Here is a 25832-nt window from a genome sequence, read left to right on the forward strand (position 1 = left end):
GCTTGCAAACAGCATTTATGAAAATGATTTTGGTGATTGTTTTGTCTAATGTAACCAACTCTAACCAAAAATTGTTGGTAGTGTAATAGCAAATGAAGCCTTACCATCTGAACTCTTGACAGAATTAGACTGTTTAACGACAAACTGCACAAATATAAAAGCTCATATACTTGTTCTGTTCACGGCAATTTCTGCCAATGTACTCAAAGAATAAAAAAGTGAAGAAAAAATCTTACACTGTGAGTACCTTACAGCATAGAATGAGAGTACACAGTGAGCACCTCACAGCACAGAATGAAAATAGAGTTACACAATTCCTGTAATTGTGAACCCAGAATCAAAAGGTGAAGAAGAAATCTTACACAGTGAGCACCTCACAGCATAGAATGAGCATATAATAAATGTTCCTACCATGACAACCATACATGACCTCACATGTATAAGGAAAACAAGGAGTGTCTCAAGATCACACACACACCAATGACTAGGTGTAAAAGATTCTTCCAGACCATCAAGTCCCCCCTTGTTTAATTGCCATCTGGTTGTGTGTAGGTAGAGCCTCAGCCGAGTTGACTCAACCTCCTTGTATCAAATGCAGGACTTCCAACTATCCCATGTCCAAAATAGTGGAGGTGCCAGAGAGTCAACAGGGAGATGCTTGCATGTTATGCACATTGAAATCGGCAGAAAGATGTGAATTCCAAAATCAGATGCTTTGAATATTCCCTTGTCAGGACACATCAAGTGATGCTAACACTTTCGGGGTCGCTTCTTGCAGAATCAGGTGGACATACAATGCAGTAGTTCCGAGAAAGTGTGACCAACCACTTCACTCTATTTGAAACAATTCAGCACCTGTATGGAAAGGAGGATATGTGTTCTCCCCCAAGGGATGGTAGAAGGGGGTATCAATAATTAGACCGCACCTCATTCCTCAAGCTGTAGCACTAATGAGTGACATCCGAGGGTGACCGCCACCTTCCGTGCATTTAATTCACCCCCCTGGAAGAGTGGAACAGTCTCATGCCATTGCCTCAATGATGGGCTTGTACAGCTTGTCCGTGGGGTTATACACTTTGTTGCCGGGGGTGTGCACCACGCCTCCAGGGCCGGCTAGGCTGGTGCTGCCCATGAGGTCCAGGTCCACCTGCCTGGCCGCCTGGCGACCCTCGTTGATGGCGTGGACCACGAGAGACTGGCCACGGCGACAGTCTGGAGAGGAAGAGGAAAAGAAACAGAAACAGAGAGAAAGATAAAGCAAGATTGAGAAAGAAAGAGATACATAGATTGCAGAGATGTCCCTTGATGATCCCTCAAACATTCATTTAAAGTATCAAATCAAGGAACATGCTTTGCTGCAACTCTGGTGAGCAACATCTTTTGGTATGCTCCCATGGTAACACAATCAGACTAATAGGAAACCTCACTGTCATCAGTATCATCATTATCATACTTGTCCAGACCACCAAGCTATCTATGTTTGTCAGCACCACTATCAGTTCTTATCCACCATCACTATCATCATTGCCGCAATACTTATGGACATCACATCCACAGTTCACTGTCACCCTCACATCACCAGCGATCATCCAGAGATTATCACAAAGATTATCATCACCATCATTACTACTATCATCATTACCATTATGATCATCACCATCACTATCATCATCATCATCAACAATGTCGTCATGACCACTTTCAGCACTGTCCTTATCTTCAGTCTCACCACCATCATAAATATCATCAATATCATTATCACAGTTGCCATTCCATAATGATCTTCATCACCATCAATCATAATCAACACATCATCACCATCACCATCACTAGCATCATTATCACTATCGGCACTGTCATTTTCTATTCTTGCCATCATCATCATCTTCATTATCATTATCACCACTACCAAAAACAAATAACAAACAAACAAACAAACAAACAAACAAAAACACTGACCTCCTGCTGCGTACACCTTCTTCAGGCTGGTCTGGTACTTCCCACTCGGTGTCTGAATGTTGGACCTTGGGTCCTGGTCTAGACCAAGTTCATCTATCAGGTCCTGCTCTGGCCCAAGGAAGCCCATGGCCAATAGGACCAGGTCTGCCTTGAAGGTCTTCTCTGTGCCAGGGATCTTGTCCATCTTGAATCGTCCCGTGGCGTCCTTGGTCCACTTGATCTCCACAGTGCGGATTCCAGTCACATTGCCAGCTCCGTCGTCCAAGAACTCCTGCACAACACAATTTGAACAAATTCCAGCAATAGTATTCCCTGTCAATTACCACTCAATTATTCCCCTCCCCCCCCCCCCCCCCCCCATAAGCACAATTAAGACTGACGTCATTGCATTTCAGGGATAAACATTCAATGTCTCAGACACTTAACAGGACTTTTTTGCCTTAATGACTTCTGTAAGACAAGTTTTCTTCTTTGTGAAAAGTTGCGACAAGTCAAGGGTTAGTTTGCTTTGATTCATAAATACCAGGTACTTGCATCACTTGATGCCACCACACATGACGTGAAAAAAAAAATATCAACGATGAAGTTTTGACCTCTTGCATGTTAAGGGAAGAACATTCAACTTAAGATTCCAGGTCATTAATGCACACTTTTACTTTTCATGATCATTTATCTCACTATACTCGCCTCCAAAGCCTTAATCTAGGAAGGCAGGAATGTACCATGAGGATGTATGCAAGTGAGACATCTGAAGCTGGACTGTTAATATTACATTAAGGTGTAGGTTAAATTAATGAATTCTTGCATCAAGTTGTTTTTATTGCAACTGATTGACAAATTGCCCTTCATCCACATAAATAAGCAACAATTATTCAGTGTTTTAGTAGTAGCCATGACAAAATCATGGGCATACAATGTATATACTCAGTTTTGCAAAACCAGAGTATGATTTTTTTTTTAGCATGGCTCCTACTAAAACACTGAGTGATTCATGCTTATTTCTATCGATGGAGGGCAATTTATCATTCAATTGCAATAGAAAGATATACAATGTAGCTCTGACATTACCAAAAAATGCAACAGGAGTAAACAGCATTGTCTTACCTCACTGAGTATCTCAAAGTGCCTAGGGTCATTTCCATGTTTGAGCTTGACCTCGGCGTGGCCGTAGTCCACCCTCATGATGCGAGGCCACGTGGGCCAGGGGTTGTTGCCGGCTCTGCTTGGTGGTGGTGCTGTCAGAATCTCAAATGTTGTAATGCTCTTAGCATCCTTTATAAGAACAACACAGAAACAGAACAAAATAAAACATTATGACAGAGAGAAATATTGATATTCCCGAAATGTAACCAATATCACACAATCACAGATTTTAGTCAAACCCTAATATATGATTGACACTCGGAGCACCCTAAATACAACTAAGACAAATTTAAAAAACGTCCACATAGAGAAATATAAACATTCTCTGACAGTATGCCATATTGCAATACTTCTGTAATAGTTCTCTTGAAGAGAGTCATGTGTCAGTTTTCCATCTTCTTCAGCAATACATTTCCTTCAAACAGAAAGCAACACATCTTCAAGTTAGAATATAATAATATGCAAATAACAGCAACAGATTTAGATAAATAGATAGTTAGTTAGAGAGATAGAGAGATAGATAGATAGATAGATAGATAGATAGATAGATAGATAGATAGATAGATAGATAGATAGATAGATGAAGATAGATAGGTAGATAGATAGATACAATGAAGATAGATAGACAGATAGATGAATAGATAGATAGAGAGAAAAGATGGAAGGCTGTATCATTGATCTACTCTTAATGGTGTAGAAGAAAAGAAAATGGTAGTACACAATATACAACTTGTTCTACACGTTCAACAATCATCGCATCTCATCTTTCATTTATCTGACATCATGAACAACCCACATGAATGTACACAAATTACAAAATGCAGAATCACACACATCATGTGGGATAAGTTTACATCCAAGTTGATCAAATTCACATCTTTGTTTGGACTCAAGATCAATTCTGCCACAACTCACCATCCTCAGCGATGTCCCGATGCAGTCCACCCCGGTGTCGCCTCCACCGATGATGATGATGTCCTTGCCTTTGGCGTCAACATAATCTGACTGGTTCCCCATCTGCCTCTTCTGCCAGGGTTCCAGGAACTGCATGGCGTACTTGATTCCATTCAGGTTTCGACCTGAGGGAAGCAGCAAATCCAGAAAGTATTGCTCATTATTTGACAACTTCAATTGAATACCAGGTATTACTTCATCAATTCACAAATTTCCCCTGGTACTGGATATGCTATATTGGAAGCTGGTGCTTCAGAATTATCACAACATCAGTTAAAAATAATTTCAAGCTCATTGTGGGTGTAGAAATGTACTTGCTGGGCTGCTGATCTCATACATTGTAGTAAAACTATTCCAAGGCACATTGTGAAACAGGAGAAGGTGAAGAAACACAGTAAGCTACAGGGAATTCTCCCTATTGCATATGACAGTAAAAATTCAAATGGCAGTGGCACTATTTAATTTCCACAACAATGTGTCAACAATGCTAAACCAAATATCACAGAAAAAGTGTGTATTTTTCATTGAAGAAATATTCCTCCTTTTTTTCACTCTTCCAAAATAGAAAGACATTTTTAAAAATGTGAAAACATGCTAGTTATTAGCTCTGTATTTGGATACTCAAATAAGGAGGGGTTCTACAGAGTGGTATCACAAACAGTGTGAATACTGCTTTGAGGCTACAATTGTATGTTAAGAAAACCTTCAAAACATGGGAAGACCACAAGACTGTTTCTTCTCGTTCACACACAAACATGCACACACTTACAGTGATATATAGATAACACAATAAAATAGTTTCACATAGACACACTTTTGTGACACACAACATACACACACACACAAATGAAGAACACTACACACAGTAACACATCAGCAGACACACACAAAAATACACACACACCTGGTATGGGAAGGTCCCTTGGCCTGGTGGATCCCATACACAGGACGACTGCATCATTGTTATTGAGGAGGTCCCATCCATTGATATTCTTCCCGACAGCGGCATTAGTAACGAACGTCACCCCTTCCTCCTCCATCAACCTCAGGCGACGCTCCACAGCCTGATAGGGGACAAAAAATAATTTACTCTTCATCCTCATTATAGTCATCAATACAACAATCTCCTCAATTCAATTCAATTATTGAAAATCAGAACAAAAGAAAGTTTACAGTTTAAAGTGTGCTAGAGCTTTACATGAACAAACAAACAAAAAAAGCCAATCCTCTCACATCTACAGGGCAGTTCCAGACCAATTAAAAGTTAGTCTGAAAACAAAACAACACAAAACAAAACCACATCCATGAAAATTTGATCAACATTAGATTATAAGTAGGTGAATTATGAAATTGTAAAATTTTGCCACCAATTTTTGCCAAATAGCTCTGGAACGATAGACATGTACAGGTTGTAATTCGCAAATGAGTGAGTTGATGATATCATTGCCTCACAACTTACCATATCATAGTTTGTGAAGAAAATCTTGAGCATTCCAGTTTCTTTGTTCAAATAAAATCACGCTCCTGTCTCAAATCCTAATCTATCTGACTAATCTTTATTTTGAAATTATTCAGCCAGGAATAACATATTTTACACTTTGATAGCAGAAAACATTTTCATCAGTGTTTGGTACAAGAACAGTACAAAACTGCACATGCATATCCATATCAACTGATCAAGAACGATTTGGCAAAAATAGCAACACATTATAATTGCCATAAAATGCCAAAGAGAGTATTGCAGTGAGTACTTCAAACTACCTGTAAATGTTTAAAGCCAAAGAGTGGTATAAGCATAGTGGCAGAAAAAGGAAAGAACTCTTACATGCTTGTCCATCTTCATCGTTGGAATGCCGTACATGAGCAGACCCCCACACCGGTCATTCCTCTCATAGACGGTCACCAGGTGGCCAGCCTTATTCAGCTGGGCGGCCGCAGCCAGGCCAGAGGGCCCGCTCCCGACCACGGCCACCTTCTTCCCCGTCCGATACTCCGGAGGCTGGGCCTGGATCCAGCCCTGCTCGAAGGCGTGGTCAATGATGGCACACTCGATGTTCTTGATGGTGACGGCGGGGGCGTTAATACCGAGGACACATGCTCCCTGGGAGATAAAGAGAGAAATTAATTTGTCTTATATGTTAGATCGCAATTATTTCCATTTTGAATGATTTGTTTCATGTTTGCATTGGTCATTCCAAGACTTTAAGGTCATACACAAGACTTTAAGGAGAATCTCATCATAATAGTAGCTCTCCCGGTGGTATTAGGTGTATGCAATTCCAAATATCTTTGACTCATGAGTGAAAACGCACATACACAAATCGCACTTCACAAGTCTCTCGTTTCTTTATCATTATTTTTGTTTGTTTGTTTGCTTGTTTGATAAACTTTCATCTAACAACATTGTTTGTTTGCTTATTTCACAAACTCTCTTTAGACAAAGTGTGTGAAGAGAGCCGTTACTCAATTCTACCACACCTCACATGGAGCCGGGCAGCAGCGGCCGGTGAATTCGGGGAAGTTGTTGGTAACCAGCAGCCGCTCGAGGGCCTCCTGCCACCTGTCGCGGAAGATGAGATCGTTCCAGGACGGGATGATGTTACCCAGGGGGCAGCCTGTGTGACCCTGACAGAAGGGCGTGCCACAGTCCATGCACCTGTGTGAGGGGAGAGTGAGGGGGAAGGGATGGGGGATGATGGGTGGAGTCAGAGAGAACTTTCATAAACATTCAGGCAGTACACAATGCACAAATTGAATATTTCAAAGATGGAATCTTTTTCACGAAAACTGTGAAAGATTGAAGACCTGCATATTGAAATAAGAACAGGCAAATATTTGGGGAAAATACATATCACCACTCTTGAATTATCACCCCTGTAACCTTTCCCCCTTGTGCCACCTACAGTTCTTGTAGCACTTCCCCAACCACTGGCCCAGTTACTACAACCCCTGGTACAACCACTCTCGGTGTAGTACCTCCCAATTACTACTGTCCAGTTACCACCACCTGTTACTATATATTGCTCCTGTTAGTACTGTCTTTCTTACCATCTCCCCTGTAACCATCACACCCTATTAAAACCTCTTCCATTACCACCTCCCCGTTACCACTATCTGTTGCCATGTCCCCCTGTCACCATTATCCCTCTTCGTACTGTCTTTGTTATCACCTCCCCTGCTGCAATCAACCCCATTGCCATCACACCCTATTACCACCAAAAGTGTTACCACTGACCTCTTCTGTTTCCGCCATGCCCACGGTTACCACATCCCCATTACCATCTCCAAATACCATGCCCTCCTGTAATACCATTGCCACGTTAGCAATGGCTTTGTTACCACTTGCCCTAGCTGTTACCATTACCCATTACTATCACCCCCTATGACAACATCCCCATTACCATGCCCCCCATTATCACCTCCCTGTTACAATCTCCCCCATTACCACTTCCCCGTTACAATCTCCCCCATTACCACCTCCCCGTTACAATCTCCCCCATCACCGCCTCCCCGTTACAATCTCCCCCATTATCACCTCCCCGTTACAATCTCCCCCATTACCACTTCCCCGTTACAATCTCCCCCATTATCACCTCCCCTTACAATCTCCATTATCACTTCCCCCGTTACAATCTCCCCCATTACCACCTCCTGTTACAATCTCCCCCATTGTCACCTCCCCATTACAATCTCCCCCATTATCACCTCCCTGTTACAATCTCCCCATTATCACCTCCCCTTACAATCTCCCCATTATCACTTCCCCCATTACAATCTCCCCTATTACCACCTCCAGTTACAATCTCCCCCATTGTCACCTCCCCATTACAATCTCCCCCATTATCACCTCCCCGTTACAATCTCCCCCATTATCACCTCCCCGTTACAATCTCCCCCATTACCACCTCCCCGTTACAATCTCCCCCATAATCACCTACCCGTTACAATCTCCCCCATTTCCACCTCCCCGTTACAATCTCCCCATTATCACCTTCCTGTTACAATCTCCCCATTATCACCTCCCCGTTACAATCTCCCCCATTATCACCTCCCCATTACAATCTCCCCCATTACCACCTCCCCGTTACAATCTCCCCCATTACCGCCTCCCTGTAACTGTCTCTCGTTACCATTGACCTTGTTACCGCCTCTTGTTACCATTAGCCTTGTTACCACCACCCATTACCACTTCCCCCATTACTACTGTCTTCATTACCACTTCCCATTACCACCCATGCTACCAATGAGACCATTGTTACCTGGCAGCTTGAGTCTTGAGCTGTTTCTTCACCCCCTTGTGGTTGTAGATCTCACCCCAGTCCTTCATCCTCACCCCCACATTGCGATACTGGTCGTTGTTCCGTCCATACTTCACAAAGCCCCTGTCACAGACAAAAGCACAACACAAAGACCACACAAAGATGATATCAATTACATAGCTGAGAAATGTTGTACTAAGTACATTTAACTTATTCCAAAACACTCTTACAGGCAATTCAGAGCCAAAGTCATAATTTCTAAGTTGCAAACATATTCAAGAAAATATGCTCTTTTTAGTTTTGTTCGCGTACAAGCACCTCTGACTCAGCATGATCATTACAGAAAAGATAATTCCTAATTTCAAAGTGTGCTATCTTCCACAACATACATTTACATTCATAACATGTTACAAAACGGTTTCATTTCAAGGAAGAAAAGAATTGAAATTTAGATCTATTTCAAGACTTAATAAAAGAGAGAAAAAAAAAAAGATACTGGAATTTCATGGGGGCAAAAGAATTTGCATGCTCCAGAGTCAATAAAATATGAAATTCACTCCTTTCAGGCTTAACTTCATACAGTAAGAAATGCTAGGCGCAATCATACTACACTGGATGCACCTGGGGGGGAAAAAAAAAGCATAGTGTAACTTGTACCTAGTCTTGTCCAAGACTCTTTCAACTGTTTTCTGCTGTATCTCCACATCGGGGATAGTGGACTCGATGTCAATCACTTTGGGCTCCTTGGTGACGTGCACCCCGTCCCCGCATCCATTTATGCCGTTGGTCAGTTCGCCGTTCTGGGCGTGGCCATTCACCCCATTGGGCAGTCCATTGACGAGCTCCGCCTCTTTCTTAGCCTTCTCCAAGGCCTCTGCCTTAGCCTTGGTATCCCGCAGGGCCCTCCTGTACTCATGGGGGAAGACCTATTGGAGAAGCAAAGCATCAATTTGTCTCTCATCAAGAGAGATTCCACTCATTTCACACAACTATCGAGTGACAAAGCGCCTACAGTATTAACCCGTTGCTGAGGACGGGCTGATTTTGCTACACACACATTTCCCATAGACTCCTGCCCGAGTTTCCTCAAGACTAGTCTTCAACGGGTTAACTTGTAATACCTGGGGCCTGTTTCATAAAGATTGATCATAAGATTGATCCTATGATGCGATTTCAAAAATGTTATACTGTAGCTGCTATTACACCTGTGCTCTAAATCAAGCATAAGTATCTTCATGAAACAGACTTATGATCAGTATTGATTTTATGCTCGTTTCGCTGAGTTATGCTCAATAAATCAAGCATAGGATCAATCATAAATCTTTATGAAACAGGCCTCAGTTATTCCATTAGAATTCCACATAAGATGCTCTTGCAATCACAGAGAAGGCCACATGTCAACGTGTCAACATAAACCAATTTTATTTTGTCACTACGGTTCTTGATTGTTAATTCAACTACTCTTGAAATTCCCCTGAGAGAAAAGCCATGTAAAAGACCCTGTCTATAGCAGCCATCTGTCTACAATGGCCACTTTTTCCATCCCTTCGGTGGCCGCTATAGACAGGTTTGACTGTATCACCATACTGCTGTATCCCTCATCATCTCTGTTGCGGATCACCTTTGACCCCACAAACAGCTGCCTCGACCTTTGCTCACCTTCAGGAACCTCTGCCTCTCCGTCTCCCAGTTCTCGAGGACGAACGCTGCGACCTTTGACCCCGTGTAGGAGACAAACTGTCCCAGTTGCTCCTTGATGAAGTCGACGTCGATCGCCTTGACGACCGGCTCCAGGGCGACGGATTCCTGGTTGCACTTCATGTCAAAGTCCCCTCGACTACAGACAACACATATGCAAAGTAAACACGATTAATCCAAACGCAAAAAGAAAACTTCCTCAAATCTATGGTTGTACTACATAGGGTTAACTACATTTAAAAAAAATACTTGAATTGAGTAAACTATCAATACTGGGTTACAGTTCAGCTAGGAATGAAAGCCTGACTTTTTTTTACCTTTCTCTGTACTAATTTCAAAATTACATCAAGGGTATTCTTTTCATGTTACATTGAAATACATATTATATGGCATTCACAAAATACAGAAAACTGAGAAATTGATAGTATATTACTGTACAAAGCACAGAAAACTGTTTGTAAACTCAAATGACCAGTTGATAACAATTTCTACAGTAAATAACACATTCCAGAATGTAAGTGCGTAGTACATTATGTAATCAGGCTAGACTCGGACCAGACATGGTGTCTGAGCTCTGTCGGCCGGAGGGCTTAATATCACATCACTTGTATATCGGAGGGATTAAAGAGACAGGTGTCCCCACATCATGGTGGACCACCATACTGGTAGTAGCAATGTACCGATGTATTTATGAGCAGGCAGTCTCAATATTTTGGGCAGTCTGTCTCGAGCGTTGGCTGAATGCAGCTCTTCCAATAAAGTCAATCTCTCTCTTAACTCCGAGTGTGTCAATCGTTCTCTATTTGATTGTGCTCATAGCAGGTCATTTCAAAGTGTTAAAAGATATCTTTTGGATTTAGAAGTCCATGCCATACACACACAGTGTTTGTGCCACTTCAATACAAAATTTAACAAAACAAAAAAGAAGATGAAATCAAAAAGTGGAAAAAAGTACAAATAAATAATGAATAGTAAGTTAAGGGGAGGCAAGCAGATCAAACTTGAGGCATATCAAGGAAAACTTTAAAAGGTGATCGACCTTCCACAAACTTTGGAAAAATGGTTATCAACCTTGCCGGGACCGACTACAGCCAATTTTAATTGACCTCTGACCTCATATGGACAAATCAACTGTATGCATCAGTCAAAGAAAGTAGGAGAACGCTGGAGACTAAAGGCAGGGATTTCTTACACATTGTAGACGTAGGCAACGCCTCCTGACATTCCAGCAGCAAAGTTTCGACCCGTTGCGCCGAGGACGATGGCTCGACCTCCAGTCATGTACTCACATCCATGGTCACCGACACCCTGTCAGTGGCACGGAATGAATTGCACTTGAGAAGAGGCATTTCCAAAATCTACCAAACAGCTAGTATGTACAATATATCACTTCAACATTTGATTCAACATAGGCCTATACAATGCACATAGCTCAAAACGTGCAATTAATGTTTGAATTTTATAAGACTAATTTGTATTTTTTACTTGTGTGCTATGTCTCAACTGTCATTTTTTCTTTCCTTTCCTTTTGTCTTTCCTTATGTGCTCAGAAATATTGCATTAAGCACATAACAAATGCAATGTGCTGTTGTTGTTGCTGTTGTCATTATTATCATTATCATCATCATTTTTATTATCATTATCATCATCATTATTATTATCATTATCCCTGTACTAAGCCCATCTTTTTCCTCTTGTTTGAATTACAACCCAAACGATTCAATTGCACTGCGAATCATGCTTAATTACAAGAGCTTTGAAAAATCTGTCAAGAATTTCAATAAAGTATTTTCCAAATTGTGATAAATTGAGTAAATATCTCAAATTCAAAGTGTCAAAAACTCAACATGGTCAAGAATAATGCATATACCAAGCACAATTTCTTTTGAGTGACTTAGTAAGATGACTGAGTCAGGGTGTAGTGATGTTGTCACAATGGCAAATTAGAGCATTACCTCGCACACGGCAATGGCACCAGAGTTCCGGACACAGAAGCGTTCTGCCGCCTGCCCCCTGAAGTACGCTATGCCGCTCGTGGCGCCGTAGAGGCACACATTGCCCACGATGATGTTCATGTCGGACTCAAAGTCTTCCGATGCATCCCGAGGCGGGAAGACGATGACCGTGCCACCAGAGAGGCCCTGAAGGAAAACAGGAAAGGATAAACAATGAATAATTTTTAGCTTGTTGGTAACAAGACACCACTGTATAAAAGAAACATCCAGCCCCTTCATAAGCTTAGCTTTACAACTCTGAACAACAAGTGATAAGTAAAAATCAATTAATTACTTAGGTATATATTGCTGCACTTTGTAAGCGTTCAGGGACAAATGACAGTGTCTATGAGGCTATGCCAATTGGCACTCGAGGAACAAAAAGACACACGAAAATATTGATGCTGATCCCGCTGTGAATGTGACGTACGCGTGTACACTTCTCCGTTCAGTACAGGACTCCACGACCACGAATTTTACCACTCGCGATATCATCGGGAATTCCCGATTCGCAAAAATTTAGACTCACAAAATATATGGCGTATACAGTAAACACCCCATCCTCACCTTGCCCACGTAGTCGTTGGAGTCTCCCTCCAGCTCCACGTGAACACCCTTGGCCAAGAAGGCACAGAAGCTCTGACCAGCAGACCCCTTCAGACTGACCTCAATGGACTTCTCTGGGAGACCTGTCTCACGATACTTCCTATAAGAGAAAGGCATGAAGATATGATGGAGTCAATATGTCACCATATTATAGGAGAGTTGCACAAAAATAAGACAGATGCAATATATCACAAAACAAGAGATTTAGAATATCAAAGTTTAAGAGAATCACACGGGAATGTAGCAGAGTTTGTATCAAAATACAAAAATTGCATAAAAACATAAGATTTGATATGTCACAACACAAGAGTATTGCATATAAACATTATGGATTTGGTAAAACAAAATTGAATGAGGTACAAATTTATGAGCTCATACATATTATACCAGTAATAAATGAGAATACATCAGATTCAAGATACCATCATAAAAGTGAAATACATGAAAATGTATCAACTTTAACATATTACCATCCGAGAGATATTGCATGAGTACATACAGAATTTGATGTATCATAATCACAACAAAAATTCATACGTCACACTATCACTATTCTCATTACTCCTCGCTGTTAATGTGTCACTCATTTGCAACACTTGTGTGAAGTTGGATAGGAGATTATGCTGAAGTCACCATGCAGTAGGAGACTTTACCTTTCACATCAAATCTTTCAAATTAATGATAGCAGTGAAATATATCTGGCATTCTTGCTGCTAAGGCATGAAACTGGTAAAGTCATATTCAAGCAGAATCAGGAAAATTTTCAGAGAATTAGAAAATATACATGACTATCTGAGATATCAATTTATGTGGGAACTTCCCGTACCTCGATATGTAGAAGCTGAGAGTTGTCCCAAAGGCTCTGCACTCATTGGTGATAGGCATGTCGATCTTGACGTACGTGGTGGCGCCGTTCAGAACATCCCGTGCGGCCTCGATGAGACCCACGTCCTGCCGCTTCTCCAGGGCAAAGTACTGCTTGGTGGTGCCGCCAACCAGTTGGGCGTCAGGTCGTAGGTCGCTGGCCCGGGTCAGGACAAGGTCAAAGTTCAGCAACTTGCTCTTGCTGTTGGTGCAATCCTGCACCGGCTGAAGCATGTCGCACCTTCCAATCATCTCCTGTGTGCGTACATCAAAATCACATCAGAGGCAAAAGGTTATAAAGAGATGGGGACATTTCCACAGCATGTAATTATTGGAAGCATTACTAAAGAACAGAAATCTTGTCTATCCTGCCTTATTTCTAAATATTTGAAAATGAACTCACCAGGCATCTGCAAAAGTTGACACTGTTACTCAAAGTTCCTACTCCTCTTTGTTATAATACTATACAGATATGAAGTCTTGAATCAACCATTTTTCATCAGGAAGCAGTGTTCCATATATATCAACTGTATTCGATTGGTAATTGTCATATCTTGAGGTCCATGAGTTAGATGACAAGCAAAATGCCAAGAGATCTAGAAGCAATGTTTGTATGCCGGAAATTTGACAGAGACTCAGTGAATGTGGCAATAGAGGGCTGCTTCTTTTGGGAACATATAATCACAGACAGACAGAGAAAAAAAAAAACATAGGGTACCTGGAACGTCCTGAATCCCATTTGGGCCATCAGGGACCGAATCTCTTCGGCCAGCATGAAGAAGAAGTTGACCACATGCTCAGGCTGCCCCTCAAACTTCTTCCGCAATTCAGGATCCTACACAATTAAGAGAAATGGAGGAAATTGTTCAACTTTACAGTAAAGAGTAATGAATTCAAAAAATAAATTCTGTCAGGTATGAGTCAATTGATTCATCTACAGTTTGGATTCACATACATCCATGAGTAAATATTTAAGGCTACATGTATACATGCATACACATTTGCTAAGGTGCAAAATATATACCTAAAGACTTCCACTTAGGCCATTACTATCATACCTCGGTTTCAATGAATAAGGTTATTTATTTATCATTCGTTTATTCAGAATTCTGTAGCAAGAGGAGTTAAGATCCGTTGCCAACTTACTCATCCACTTTTAAGAGAAACTGTATGAACCACATATTTTATGATGAAGGTGGGGTAAAAAGCAGCTTATAGCATCAAGATTGTGGTGAGCTGTAAAGTGCTTTGAACACCACAAATTGCTGGAAAGGTGCTATGCAAAGCACTCCTGTTTTAATTCTGAGAATGTTGTACTCTGACTTGGGCTTGATGTCCGTCAGGGACAGGAAGAAGACTGACCTGGGTGGCGATACCGACGGGGCAAGTGTTGAGATGACACTTCCTCATCATGGTGCAGCCCATGGCGATGAGGGGAGCCGTGGAGAAGGCAAACTCATCCGCCCCCAGCAGGGCAGCTGTCACCACGTCGTAGCCTGCAGCAGAGCAGCACAAAAACCAAGGGTCAAACTTTCGTCACTTCCATTTCCGATCGCTATAATCTACCGTCAAGTTTCCCTGGTTAGTACGTCTTCACTTCACAATGAGTTTTTCTATACATATGTTCCACTTGACACATCTGGACAGTATCAGTTGTAGTAGTAGTCACATAGAAATGAAAGACATTTCTAACTGAGCAATAAGGTGAACAAAAAAATGAAACAACAAACTTTCCATTCATATCATTTATGATTATCATACCAAATCATGCTACCAGGAAAAACAAACACACAGGAATATCTAAAATAGAAACTTACAAAGCAATTTGCCGATAAGATCCAATTCCACACTAAACGATTTGTTACGACACAGCTCAGCAATATCTTCAGGAAAAAAAACTGTTGTATTGTTGTATACAAAGTGTCCGCTGTAAGATACAAAATTTGTTGATGTATCTATGACTGCAGAGTTGCAATTTTTATTTGTAACTGGCAGTTGTAATCAAATTTGCTGCACCATGCATATTCTGATTAGAAAAATAAAGATCTGCTAACAGAGAGTCATGGCAATTTTCCAAAGAAGGAATGTATTGTTAAAGAGGTCAAAACAGATGCACACAAAATCCAGCCAATGGAATTAACTGACCTGTCCTCAGCTGACCATCTGTCTGCAGGACAACCCTTGACCTCAGGTTGTTCAGGACCAGGGTCTGGTGAGTCTCCGCCAGGCCCAGCTCCCACGGCAACCCAGCGTGTTTGATCCCGGTCCACGTGCTGGCCCCCGTGCCCCCGTCGTGACCTGAGATGGTGATGTGTTCAGCCTTTCCCTGCACATGTGTGGGTTATCGACACGGTCAGTTTCATGAAGAAAAGCGGGGCTGCCAACATTCACAGGCCAAATTCAGGGCGATTCCAAACAGCATTTAGGAAAATACTTGTTTGTCGCATCAATCTTAATCAGCAAAAAATTATTCCTTTATCAGGGAGATTTGTATATTCTCTTGTAATACCTAGACATGAGGAGATATTGAAAGTTTTCAGGAAGCGCCTCCTGCAGAATGAGAGGGGCTCGGCAACTCTGTAAAAGAAATGCATCTATGTCACTGACTTGATTGTGTGAGTTGTAACCCTAATGCAATTTTCGGTTTCAAATCAAATCCTAGTTGCATTATTTGGCTCCCTTCCCATATAACTGTTAAATGAAAGTGAAACCATGCTCTATCGATAGCCATTTTTGTCCTTTTTTTTTGGGGGGGGGGGGGGGCTTTTACGTGTTCCAGAATATTCGCTTGACTTTCAACCAGCAAAGAAAGTATGTTTACAATTACTCAGCAATTAAAAGACACTTCAAAATCTTATCTTAGCCACATCTACCTTGGTTGGTTCAACCACTCACCACACATTTCCTACCTTAGCCACACCCACCTTGGTTGGTTCAACCACTCACCAACACATCTAACCTTAGCCACACCCACCTTGGTTGGATCAACCACTTACCAACACATCTCACCTTAGCCACACCCACCTTGGTTGGATCAACCACTTACCAACTCATCTTAACTTAGCCACACCCACCTTGGATAGATCAACCACTCACCACACACATCTTACCTTAGCCACTCCAGCCGCAACGACACCCACCCCGACCTCCGACACCAGTTTGACGCTGATCCTGGCCTCGGGGTTGGCGCACTTCAGGTTGTAGATGAGCTCTGCCAGATCCTCAATGGAGTAGATGTCATGGTGAGGGGGAGGAGACACCAGCCCCACCCCAGGGATGGAGTAGCGTGTCATGGCTATGTGCTCCGTCACCTGAATTTGGGTATCACGTAAACAACTTTGTCTAGTAATTTGTGGAAGGTTATAGACTGTCTTTAGCAATAAAATTGGCATTAGAGTTATAAAGATATCTTAATACTGCCTACATATTTATCCAATATCAGAATATCATAACCCTACTCAAACTAAATTTTGATAAGAATATCAACACACATGTCAATTGAAGTTACGAAAGAAAGTATCTTATATTGCACATATTTATGTCACAAGGCAGGAGTTATTAAATAAGCAATAGAGCAATAAATGAAAGGTCTCTTGAATGATGCATGACGTTATAACAGCTCTGAAAGGATCACGCTACATAGAAAAAAAAATCACCTTGTATCCGGGTAGCTCACCCCCCTCGCCTGGCTTAGCCCCCTGAGCCATCTTGATCTGGAGGTCATCGGAGTGGGCCAGGTAGGAGCTGGTAACCCCAAACCTGCCAGAGGCCACCTGCTTAATGGATGAGCGTGTGTTGTTCATCGGGTCTGAACTGAGGTACCGGTCTTCATTCTCTCCTCCTTCTCCAGTGTTACTTTTGGCTCCGATCCTGGAAATACAACGCCATCCCCCAAAAAAGCATGAATGATTCTGGCAGTCTCTGGCAGTATTGCTGGTCAAACTGAACTTCAAATATTTGAATCTGTACTTGTTGCCCATTTTTGGAGATTGCCAAACGACAAATACTTCCTCTCCACACTATTTGATTCTGAGACTTGTTTTCAAACGACAGGAACTGCAACAAAGTAGCAACATTTTGATAGAACAGATCTATATGTGTATGCCAGATGAAAATATATGGAAATAATTTCTCTGACTCACCGCAGAGGAGGGGATTTCTATATCAAAAAGTGAGCAAGATCATACCTGACTGAAATGTTCATTATTGATATTGAAAAAACACACAACTTTTACACCACTGTTTATACCACTGCTACTACCGGATACAGTGTACTGTAAAACGAGAAATGTTCGCATGCATTTTAATTTCGCGAATTTCGCGAGCGAGAAGATTCGTGAAATTAAAATGCACGCGAAAGTTCTTTTTTACACTATAATGCACTGAATGCCAGTGGCAGTTCGCGAAAATTTCATGCCGCAAAAAAGGCCGTCGGCTCCAATTCGCGAAAAATTCATGCCGCGAATATATCATGTTTTACAGTACCTCTCAAGCAAGTGCAAGGTTTCCGTATACCTTGTTTTCAAGGCAGCACAAAACAGCAGGTACTTCCGAATGTAGAAATACAATACCAAAATATATACCATCAATGTTCAAATGAACTAACATTGATGCCACATGTGAGCAACATTCATAACAGAATTACGTGAGACAGAGATTGAACACAGTGCCACAATTAACCCCCACCTGTTCATGGCCTTGGCCAGGGTGGTGTGAGCCTCAATGGAGAGACTGCCAAAGCTCATGGCGCCAGTGTTGAAACGTTTGACAATGGAGGCCGCCTCCTCCACCAGCGAGATGTCCATGGGGTCGGGGCTCTTCCGCACTTCCAGCTGACCTCTCAGGGTGCACATTCGAACCTGTCCGGGGTTCAAAGGAGGGTCTAGTTTAACCACCAGAGCTTTTTTAATCATCTCAACTCCACTCCCTCAATGAAGTGCTGGCATCTGTATCTAAATAACACAGATCTTGACTGCCTGTCTTCATTCACATTTTTCTTTATTTCGCTTGCCTTCTGCCCTAAGCAAGAGGCTTTCAAAGCAGGGACAGTGATATGCTGCAAGGTGCTTTGAGCATCATGACACGGTGGAAAAGTACAATTGCGTTGCATCGTCACATTACCCGAATAAAGTTGGAGGTCATAAAAGGAAGAAATATATGTGTAAAGCCAACCTTGGCAGTATAATAATTATAGTGTTCTAACTTGTAACTCTTTTTAGAAATACTTTCCTTGTTAAGCAGTAGGGCAAATTACATATCAATCTAAAGATTAGCATCTGATGAATTCATATCTACCAAAGATTTAAAAAGAAAATTTTTAAACATTTTGATGATTATATCACAATTCATAAAAGAACTTTTTCTCAATCTTCATATTTTGCGAATAGATAAAAGAAGGTAGGAAGAGTGTGTTACTCAAACGAGGGACTAGTAATTGGAGAGTGAAAAGGTGTTTAACACATTTCAAAGTACACATAGTGATAGTTAAGTATACATGCAAAAACTACAAACATAAACGTGAGGTATAAATCAAAATCAAATGATTGAAAGTAGTAAACTTAACAATTGTTTATTCAAATCAAAAGATGGCAACAAAAAGGTTGTATCAATTGATGACAAACATGAAAGCAGTAAGACATGTAGGTATTAGTGAGTATCATGCTTTCTAACCGATTCCCGCTGAGATTCAGAATACTTCTGGTAGGCCGTCTGGTTCTTGTTCTTGGCAGCGTCCTGTAGGTTGGCAATGCTAACTGGGTCGTTCACATGCTTCTCACCCCCGTCACGCCAGTGGTACAGTCCACTTTCCAGGTTGTTTGACATATCACCTTGTTGACTGGTGAAGGCCATGGCATGCCTTGTAAAAGCCTGGGAAAAAAGTCAAAATATTTTGGAAAAAAAATAACAATACATGAATATGGAAACATATTAGCCACGGTCATACAATGGGAAACCACGTGCAGTTTCGCTGCCCGTTATTTTGCTTGGCGTACTTTGGGGAGTCTGACTGAGGTAGTCTGGCTGCAAACTTTTTAGAAAGTTACTTGTGAAACGTATTTTTTTAAAATTGCCACTTTGAGAAAAGAAACAAAAAAAGTTCCAAATTTAAGATACAGTCATAAGTCTAGCAATCAGAAGGCTTCTGAAAATTCTCCAAACCATGACATAAAATCATCCATAAACACCAAATGGCTTCAAAAATTTTGATTATTTTTTATTTTTTGCTCTTTAAAAATCTACCATATGAAACATTAACAATGAAGAGTAAGAATAAAAAAGGAACAAACAACATACAAATCATTTGGGGGAGGATGTGATTGAGTTTATGGAGAACTTCGCAGTTGCCCCATCTCTTGTATTGGAGACTAAATATTCAAACTCTCATGTCTCTTATCTTATACATCTTCAAAGCCTCACTCAAGACTCACATTTTTCACCAGGCATTTGATTGCTAACTCTCTTGGAGGAGTCTGCACCTTTGAATGTTTCTAAAAAATGATACATGGTGATATAGAAATGCTGTGGACCACCATCATCATCATCAAATCTTAACATCGCTCTTTCATCCTTCAGGACCTACAGTATTGTATGTGCCTGTGCATGTTAACTACATTGTAACTCAGCTATACAGTTTGTAAGGCAGGGCTGCACACTAACTCATTTTATTCTACTGGTCCAACCTGTCTGTCTGACCAGTAGATTCCCAGATTTTCCATTTTTCACTGGTCTGTTCCAGAAAAAGTTACAGGTCCAACAACAATTTTTACTGGTTAGGGACCATCCAACCAGTGCCATTGTGCAGCCTTGTGTAAGGCCATTTTATTGGCTTCTTGTAATTTACCAACACCACCTTCAGACCTGACCAACAGAAAAGGTGGGTATCCCCATTCTTACATAACAATGCCCACTGGGCTAAAGAGCTACAACAGAGATTACAATAATCCCTTTTCACTGACAGAGCCCATTGAATTCAAGCCACTAAACAAAGCACACCAGTGGGGGTGCTGATCAGTGAAGTGTGTTGCAAGGGTTTAATTAGTCTACTGCTAGTTTGCTTTACTATTAATCCTCACTCTAATCCTCATTCGCAATGACCTCATGCAAGTTTCAGTGAGCACAACCAGAGAAAGGCTAGACCAATAGGGTGTACTTTGAAGATTTGATATGGGGTAACTGCTGGCCATTCCAGAGACAATCTTCCCATAAAATTAATGAGTCAAGAACTTCCCTCATTTGTAAAGACTCTTTTTAAAGATTCTTCAAAAGCTGTCTGGGGCCATCAAGAAGCTTGAATGCATCTAATCCTTGATCCTTGGTATTGCGAAAGGTGGGTGCAGGTTATAAAAGGGTACAACTCAGAACTAGAGGCTTTGATGTCACTTTGAATCAAAAGGGCACCACACAGTCCACAAAGAACTTCTAGTGTACAATTGTCTTACAAATCCCCAAAAGACATTTTGATGGAAAACCTGAACAAGATGAGATGACAGCTGTACTCTGCTGATCTTTTCAAAGACCCCTGTTAATGGCTCATTTTTTAAGCTCGATAGCTGCGTTACATGATCAAAGCCTTTGGAATACTGGGTAAAAGTCTCCAATCTTTTCTCCCTCAAAACATATGTACTTTTTGTTTATGCTGTAAGGTACCAGTATGGGTGTTGAATTCACTGTTTGAGAGATACATTGATCGTTGGATACAGCTGATTCTAGGAATGTCTAAATAATCAATTATTTCAGTGACTCAATGTCAATGACTCTTCATCAAAAGAACCATTCTCACTATCTCGCCCTGAGCTCAAGCAAAGACTAAGTACACTAGAAATATCAGATGATCTGCCTGTCACAACACGGTAAAATAAAAGGCTAGATATTGTAAAAGCAGAGACTCTTATTTTTCAACTTTCTGCAGAAGATCTCCCACTTAGAGGCTATTTCTAAACTAGATATATCGCTACGGCGACTGATATGCCTCCACCATAATGCATGGTTCTCCTAATAGGTGTATAGTACAATGTCTTGACAATGTGTGATGACAGTTTCACACAATTGGCAAAATATTAAAATGACATGTTTGACACAAATGTGCTGAATGTTCACTTTCCTAGAACTAGGTTCAATTGGATGAATGATTAAAATGTCAGAGTGCAGGTATTTGGGGAACTGATGATTTTTACTTGACTTTTGACCCTTTTATAAGTTTATGCATCCACACAAAGTATTATCCCCCAAGGATATACCCTCATACCAAGTTTGATGTAAAACCACCATACGCTTCTTGAGATATCGACAAAAACAAAACGGGACGGACGGACGTACGGACGGACGGACGGACGGACGGACGACCCGAAAACATAATGCCTCCGGCCACTTCGTTGCGGAGGCATAAAAATCGCCCACTCTTGTGCTTGAGTTTGAACTTCTCCCACTCTCGATGCTTGTTTCCCACTCAAGATACATCTTATCCCATATAGATTTTAGTCTTCTCCCACCCAACTTTATTTACAGTGTTCAAAAATAGGGCTACAACAGCACCAGAGAGCATCTATAACTCCAAAGTGGGTGCCTTGGATCGTAGATCCTCAGGGTCTAGGGAGGAGAATCTCCAGTTTAAGAGATGCTTGAGGGTTGGAGTCTCTGTCAAAGTGATTTACCTCTTCAGCCAAGATGTCAAATGTTGCTCCCTCCAGCCTTGACGCCGTGCCTACGAAGCAGCGGTCGATGACCTCCTGAGCGAGACCCACTGCCTCAAAGATCTGAGCACCCTGGGAACAAGGAAAGAGAGGAATCTCGTCAGAATCACTAGCCACGACACAGGCTATAGTCATTTTAATAGACAAGAAGCAAAATTGGTTACATGGATGCCGATTGTATGTGGCGACTTGAAGTATATGCGGGATGATAACCATTACATCCCTCAGTAATAAAATCCTGTTCAGTGATTGGTCTAGATAGCATCATAGTAGCCAAACATGATATACTGTAAAACGAGGAATGTTCGCGTGCATTTCGCGAGCGCCAAGATTCGCGAAATTAAAATGCACGCGAAATTTCTTATCTACATTGTATGCATTGAACGCAAGTGGCAAATAGCGAAAATTTCTTGCCACGAAAAAGGCCGTCGGCTCCAATTTGCGAAAATTTCGTGCCACGATTATATCATGTTTTACAGTAGCTTTGCTGTTGATGATATTGAAAACAGAATGCCATTGTATAAAAATGTGCATTGCCAAGATAACATTCAAGGCATAGGACGCTCTACCATGAATCTTGTCGTTTGTATGCGATCCATCAAAGTTTTTTTCATCTACAGTGTAAACGCGGAAGTTTTTGTGGTCATTAGTTTTTGTGGACTTTGCACTACTTTTGGCTAGTGTGAATTCTAAATCCAAAGAAAATATCTTTATTATTTTCTCTGCATATTTCGAAAGGGTTGACTATTGTGCAGTGTAAAATCAAGAACTGCTCGCGAGTATGTTTTTGAGACACTCAGCACAAAAACACTGACATTCACAGTAGTACAGAAAAAGTGCTATCAGAGGGCAAGTGAGATTGGCCTGATGGTGGATGGAGATAATGGCAGAGCGATATTAAAGAGGGGAAAAGAATTAAAGATGAAGGAAAGGAGGATGGATTAAACACATAAGTATTGGATGAGAGGAAGGCAAGATGGACTTTAATGTATGTCACTCATATGAACAAACCTTATAGCTCTGGAGGAGAGAGATGCCCATCTTGGCCATCACCTTGGAGATGCCCTTCTCGGTGGCTGCCAGGACCCGCCTCTGGATTTCCTCAGGCCCGATGTCCACACCCAGCAGGTTCTGCTCTTGGAGGCTGATCAGGCTCTCATAGACGAGGTAGGGACAGATGGCGTCGGCCCCGTACCCCAGCAGCACGCACAGATGGTGCATCTCACGAGCCTCGCCCGTCTCTACGACGAGACCCACCAGCAGCCGCTGCCTGGTCTTGATGAGATGGTGGTGCACAGCGCCGAGCGCAAGGAGCGAACTATGAAACAGCAGACAAAAGATTGGACGCACATGCATTAACACGGGCACACTCCAGCAACAACCAGGACGATATTCCACACACAGACAGTTGCTTGGCAGCACACATCATCAACACAACTGCTAAAACACTCTACCTTGTCTTTTACTCATACAGCCTGTAAGAACTATCTGTTTTAATTAAAAATGAACTAGAGAAGCACTGAGAGCGCAGACCTTTGCCAAGCAGCGCTCAGTGCCACCACTGATCGTGTTCTTCCATAATGATCAGTGATTTCCACCCATAGTGTGCGTGCTGAAAGTCGCCCGATTTCCCAATATAGAAGCCAACTTCCAGCTGTGCGGCACGCCTTCCCTGAGAAGAAACTAGAGCATGCACTCTAGTGCACACATGAAAACCTCAAATACGCGCAGCTTGAACTCCCAGGTTCATTGACCCTAGCTGCCAAAATATCGCAAATCTCTCATAAAATCCATAATTGCTCGATCACTACCAAAATTTAATCATTAATTGCTGGATCACTACCAAAATTTCATCATTAATTGCTGGATCACTACCAAAATTTAATCATTTGTTTAAATACTTGTATCATTCTCAACCTTTCCTGTAAGTTTCATCCAAATCTGTTATCAGTTATTTTGCACACAAACAAACAAACCAAAAAACAAAGGCCGAAGAAACATAACCTCCTCCCTTGGCGGAGGTAAAGATGCATACATGTAACTGTATTAGGTATTGAAGATTTTGACACAAATTGATCCAAACTGACCCCAAATTCATATCAGTAGGTACAGAGGCAAAATATACCACTGAGTATATTCCTCGACAAGGGAGGCCACTTCCATCATTCACAACAGTATTATATCCAAACAAGAGGTGGAACAAATATATATTTTAGCTTACCTGACAGGGATCCGATCTGGGCCAGCTGCCCTATCAGACAAGACCAAGAGGGGATAGCCCTCATCTACTGCCTCAGAACACTCTGCACAGATACGCTCAATGGCTGGCACCAGTCCACTACATCCATCAGTGACAGGGAAGGTGGTGTCTATTGTCTTGGACTAAACATGGATAAACAGATGTTAAAATACAAATTAAATGAAGCATGGAGGGAAAAAAAGAAATATGGTTGTTTTGTGCCAATGTGAATTCTCCTCAGCACTTGATTCGTGACACACATTAAAGACCATAAAAGACTAAGACCATAAAAGATTGTGCACAGTATATAATGTAGTCATGAATGCGGTACGAAGGCAACATATTTTGTCACAAATTTATCACTCCCTGCATCCTTTCACTGCATATGTTTGCTTACAAACTTTCCTTTCCTGACGTGATGAAAAAGTGTTTGTTGATGGACTCTGGCCCATCTCACCTGGCACTGTTGTCTCATTACGTTTCACCATCAACTAATCAAGATCAGCTTTAAAAAAGAAGTGCCCCCCCCCCACCCTTAAAGGTTGCTAGTCCATAGATGTTAGCATTTTTGCTTGAATCATCACATTTCCATTAATGTCCTACGAAAGTACTGCTGTAAAAGCAGAAACTTTTGCCAAGTCTTTTTTTACACTTGTTGGGGAAAGATGAATTTCTCATGTTTCTAATTCTATGGAATCAAAATATATAACATTGTGATATATATAGCAAGCAAAAAAAAGAAAATTGTGCGCTTTTATTTTTTTTTGTGCCAGTTTCTTTTCAATGTCATGCAAAATGCATGATAATTTCCACTTTTACAGTATGGTTGCAATGCTTCTAAAATGGGTATGTATTTATTCCATCACAAGGCGATAACTGGAGCGGACAGAAAACTGCCCGACATCTCTCAAAAAAGGAAAAACAAAACTGACCCTCCAATTCCTGAAGGAAGTGGCCTTGACGACCTCCAGGTCGTGGAGGGTCAAGATGGGTGAGTCCAGGAAGAGGCGGCTACACTGGCGCTCACTGGGCTCCAGGATGTTGTCTTCTGGTCCTATGGGGCACGCCTGAGGAGAAGGGGGTGAGGCAGAGATAGGTGGATGTGGTTAACAATGCCTCGTGATATACAGCCTCACCAAAGTTTTCCATCCCCTACACAAAATCTGAGATGTTGAAAAAAAAAAAACTTGCAATATCGTCGTGTGTTGTTATTGTTGTTGTTGTTGTTGTTTGGCTTTTTTTAAGAGGAGGAGAAATGAAGACTTTTCATGTCTATCACAAAGAAACTTTCTTCCTTGGACATCACAGGCCGTTTATAGCAAAGCTACAATTTGTATGATGAGATCAATGCCAAATTAGATCATCATATCAACATTTAAATTGTCAGTCCATTATATCTTGTCAAACTCTACTCAGTACATCCCCT

At 41.5% G+C, this 25832-nt stretch overlaps 1 protein-coding gene across 1 annotated transcript in view; it reads right to left on the bottom strand.

Annotated features, from left to right (window-relative positions):
• Positions 1-860: 860 nt before the first annotated feature.
• Positions 861-25832, bottom strand: part of LOC139728491 (uncharacterized) — a 60032-nt gene continuing 35060 nt past the window's right edge. The window contains exons 14-38 of the mRNA XM_071639429.1: positions 25339-25473; positions 24389-24549; positions 23179-23485; positions 22129-22239; positions 19148-19345; positions 18164-18336; positions 17134-17347; positions 16588-16788; positions 15623-15803; positions 14840-14973; positions 14196-14312; positions 13440-13732; positions 12575-12713; positions 11969-12154; positions 11206-11321; positions 9975-10152; positions 8973-9241; positions 8316-8438; positions 6535-6712; positions 5882-6157; positions 4961-5120; positions 4018-4181; positions 3064-3231; positions 1960-2230; positions 861-1212 (exon numbers count right to left, since the gene is read on the bottom strand). Of these exons, the coding sequence (XP_071495530.1) occupies positions 1022-1212; positions 1960-2230; positions 3064-3231; positions 4018-4181; positions 4961-5120; positions 5882-6157; positions 6535-6712; positions 8316-8438; positions 8973-9241; positions 9975-10152; positions 11206-11321; positions 11969-12154; positions 12575-12713; positions 13440-13732; positions 14196-14312; positions 14840-14973; positions 15623-15803; positions 16588-16788; positions 17134-17347; positions 18164-18336; positions 19148-19345; positions 22129-22239; positions 23179-23485; positions 24389-24549; positions 25339-25473 (4644 nt within the window). The 3' untranslated portion in view covers positions 861-1021. The remainder of the gene's footprint in view (positions 1213-1959; positions 2231-3063; positions 3232-4017; positions 4182-4960; positions 5121-5881; positions 6158-6534; positions 6713-8315; positions 8439-8972; positions 9242-9974; positions 10153-11205; positions 11322-11968; positions 12155-12574; positions 12714-13439; positions 13733-14195; positions 14313-14839; positions 14974-15622; positions 15804-16587; positions 16789-17133; positions 17348-18163; positions 18337-19147; positions 19346-22128; positions 22240-23178; positions 23486-24388; positions 24550-25338; positions 25474-25832) is intronic.

The sequence above is a fragment of the Diadema antillarum genome, unplaced genomic scaffold (genome assembly GCF_040938485.1).
Source record: "Diadema antillarum isolate AM-2024a unplaced genomic scaffold, OU_Dant_1.0 seq00000182_RagTag, whole genome shotgun sequence".
Lineage (NCBI taxonomy): Eukaryota > Metazoa > Echinodermata > Echinoidea > Diadematoida > Diadematidae > Diadema > Diadema antillarum.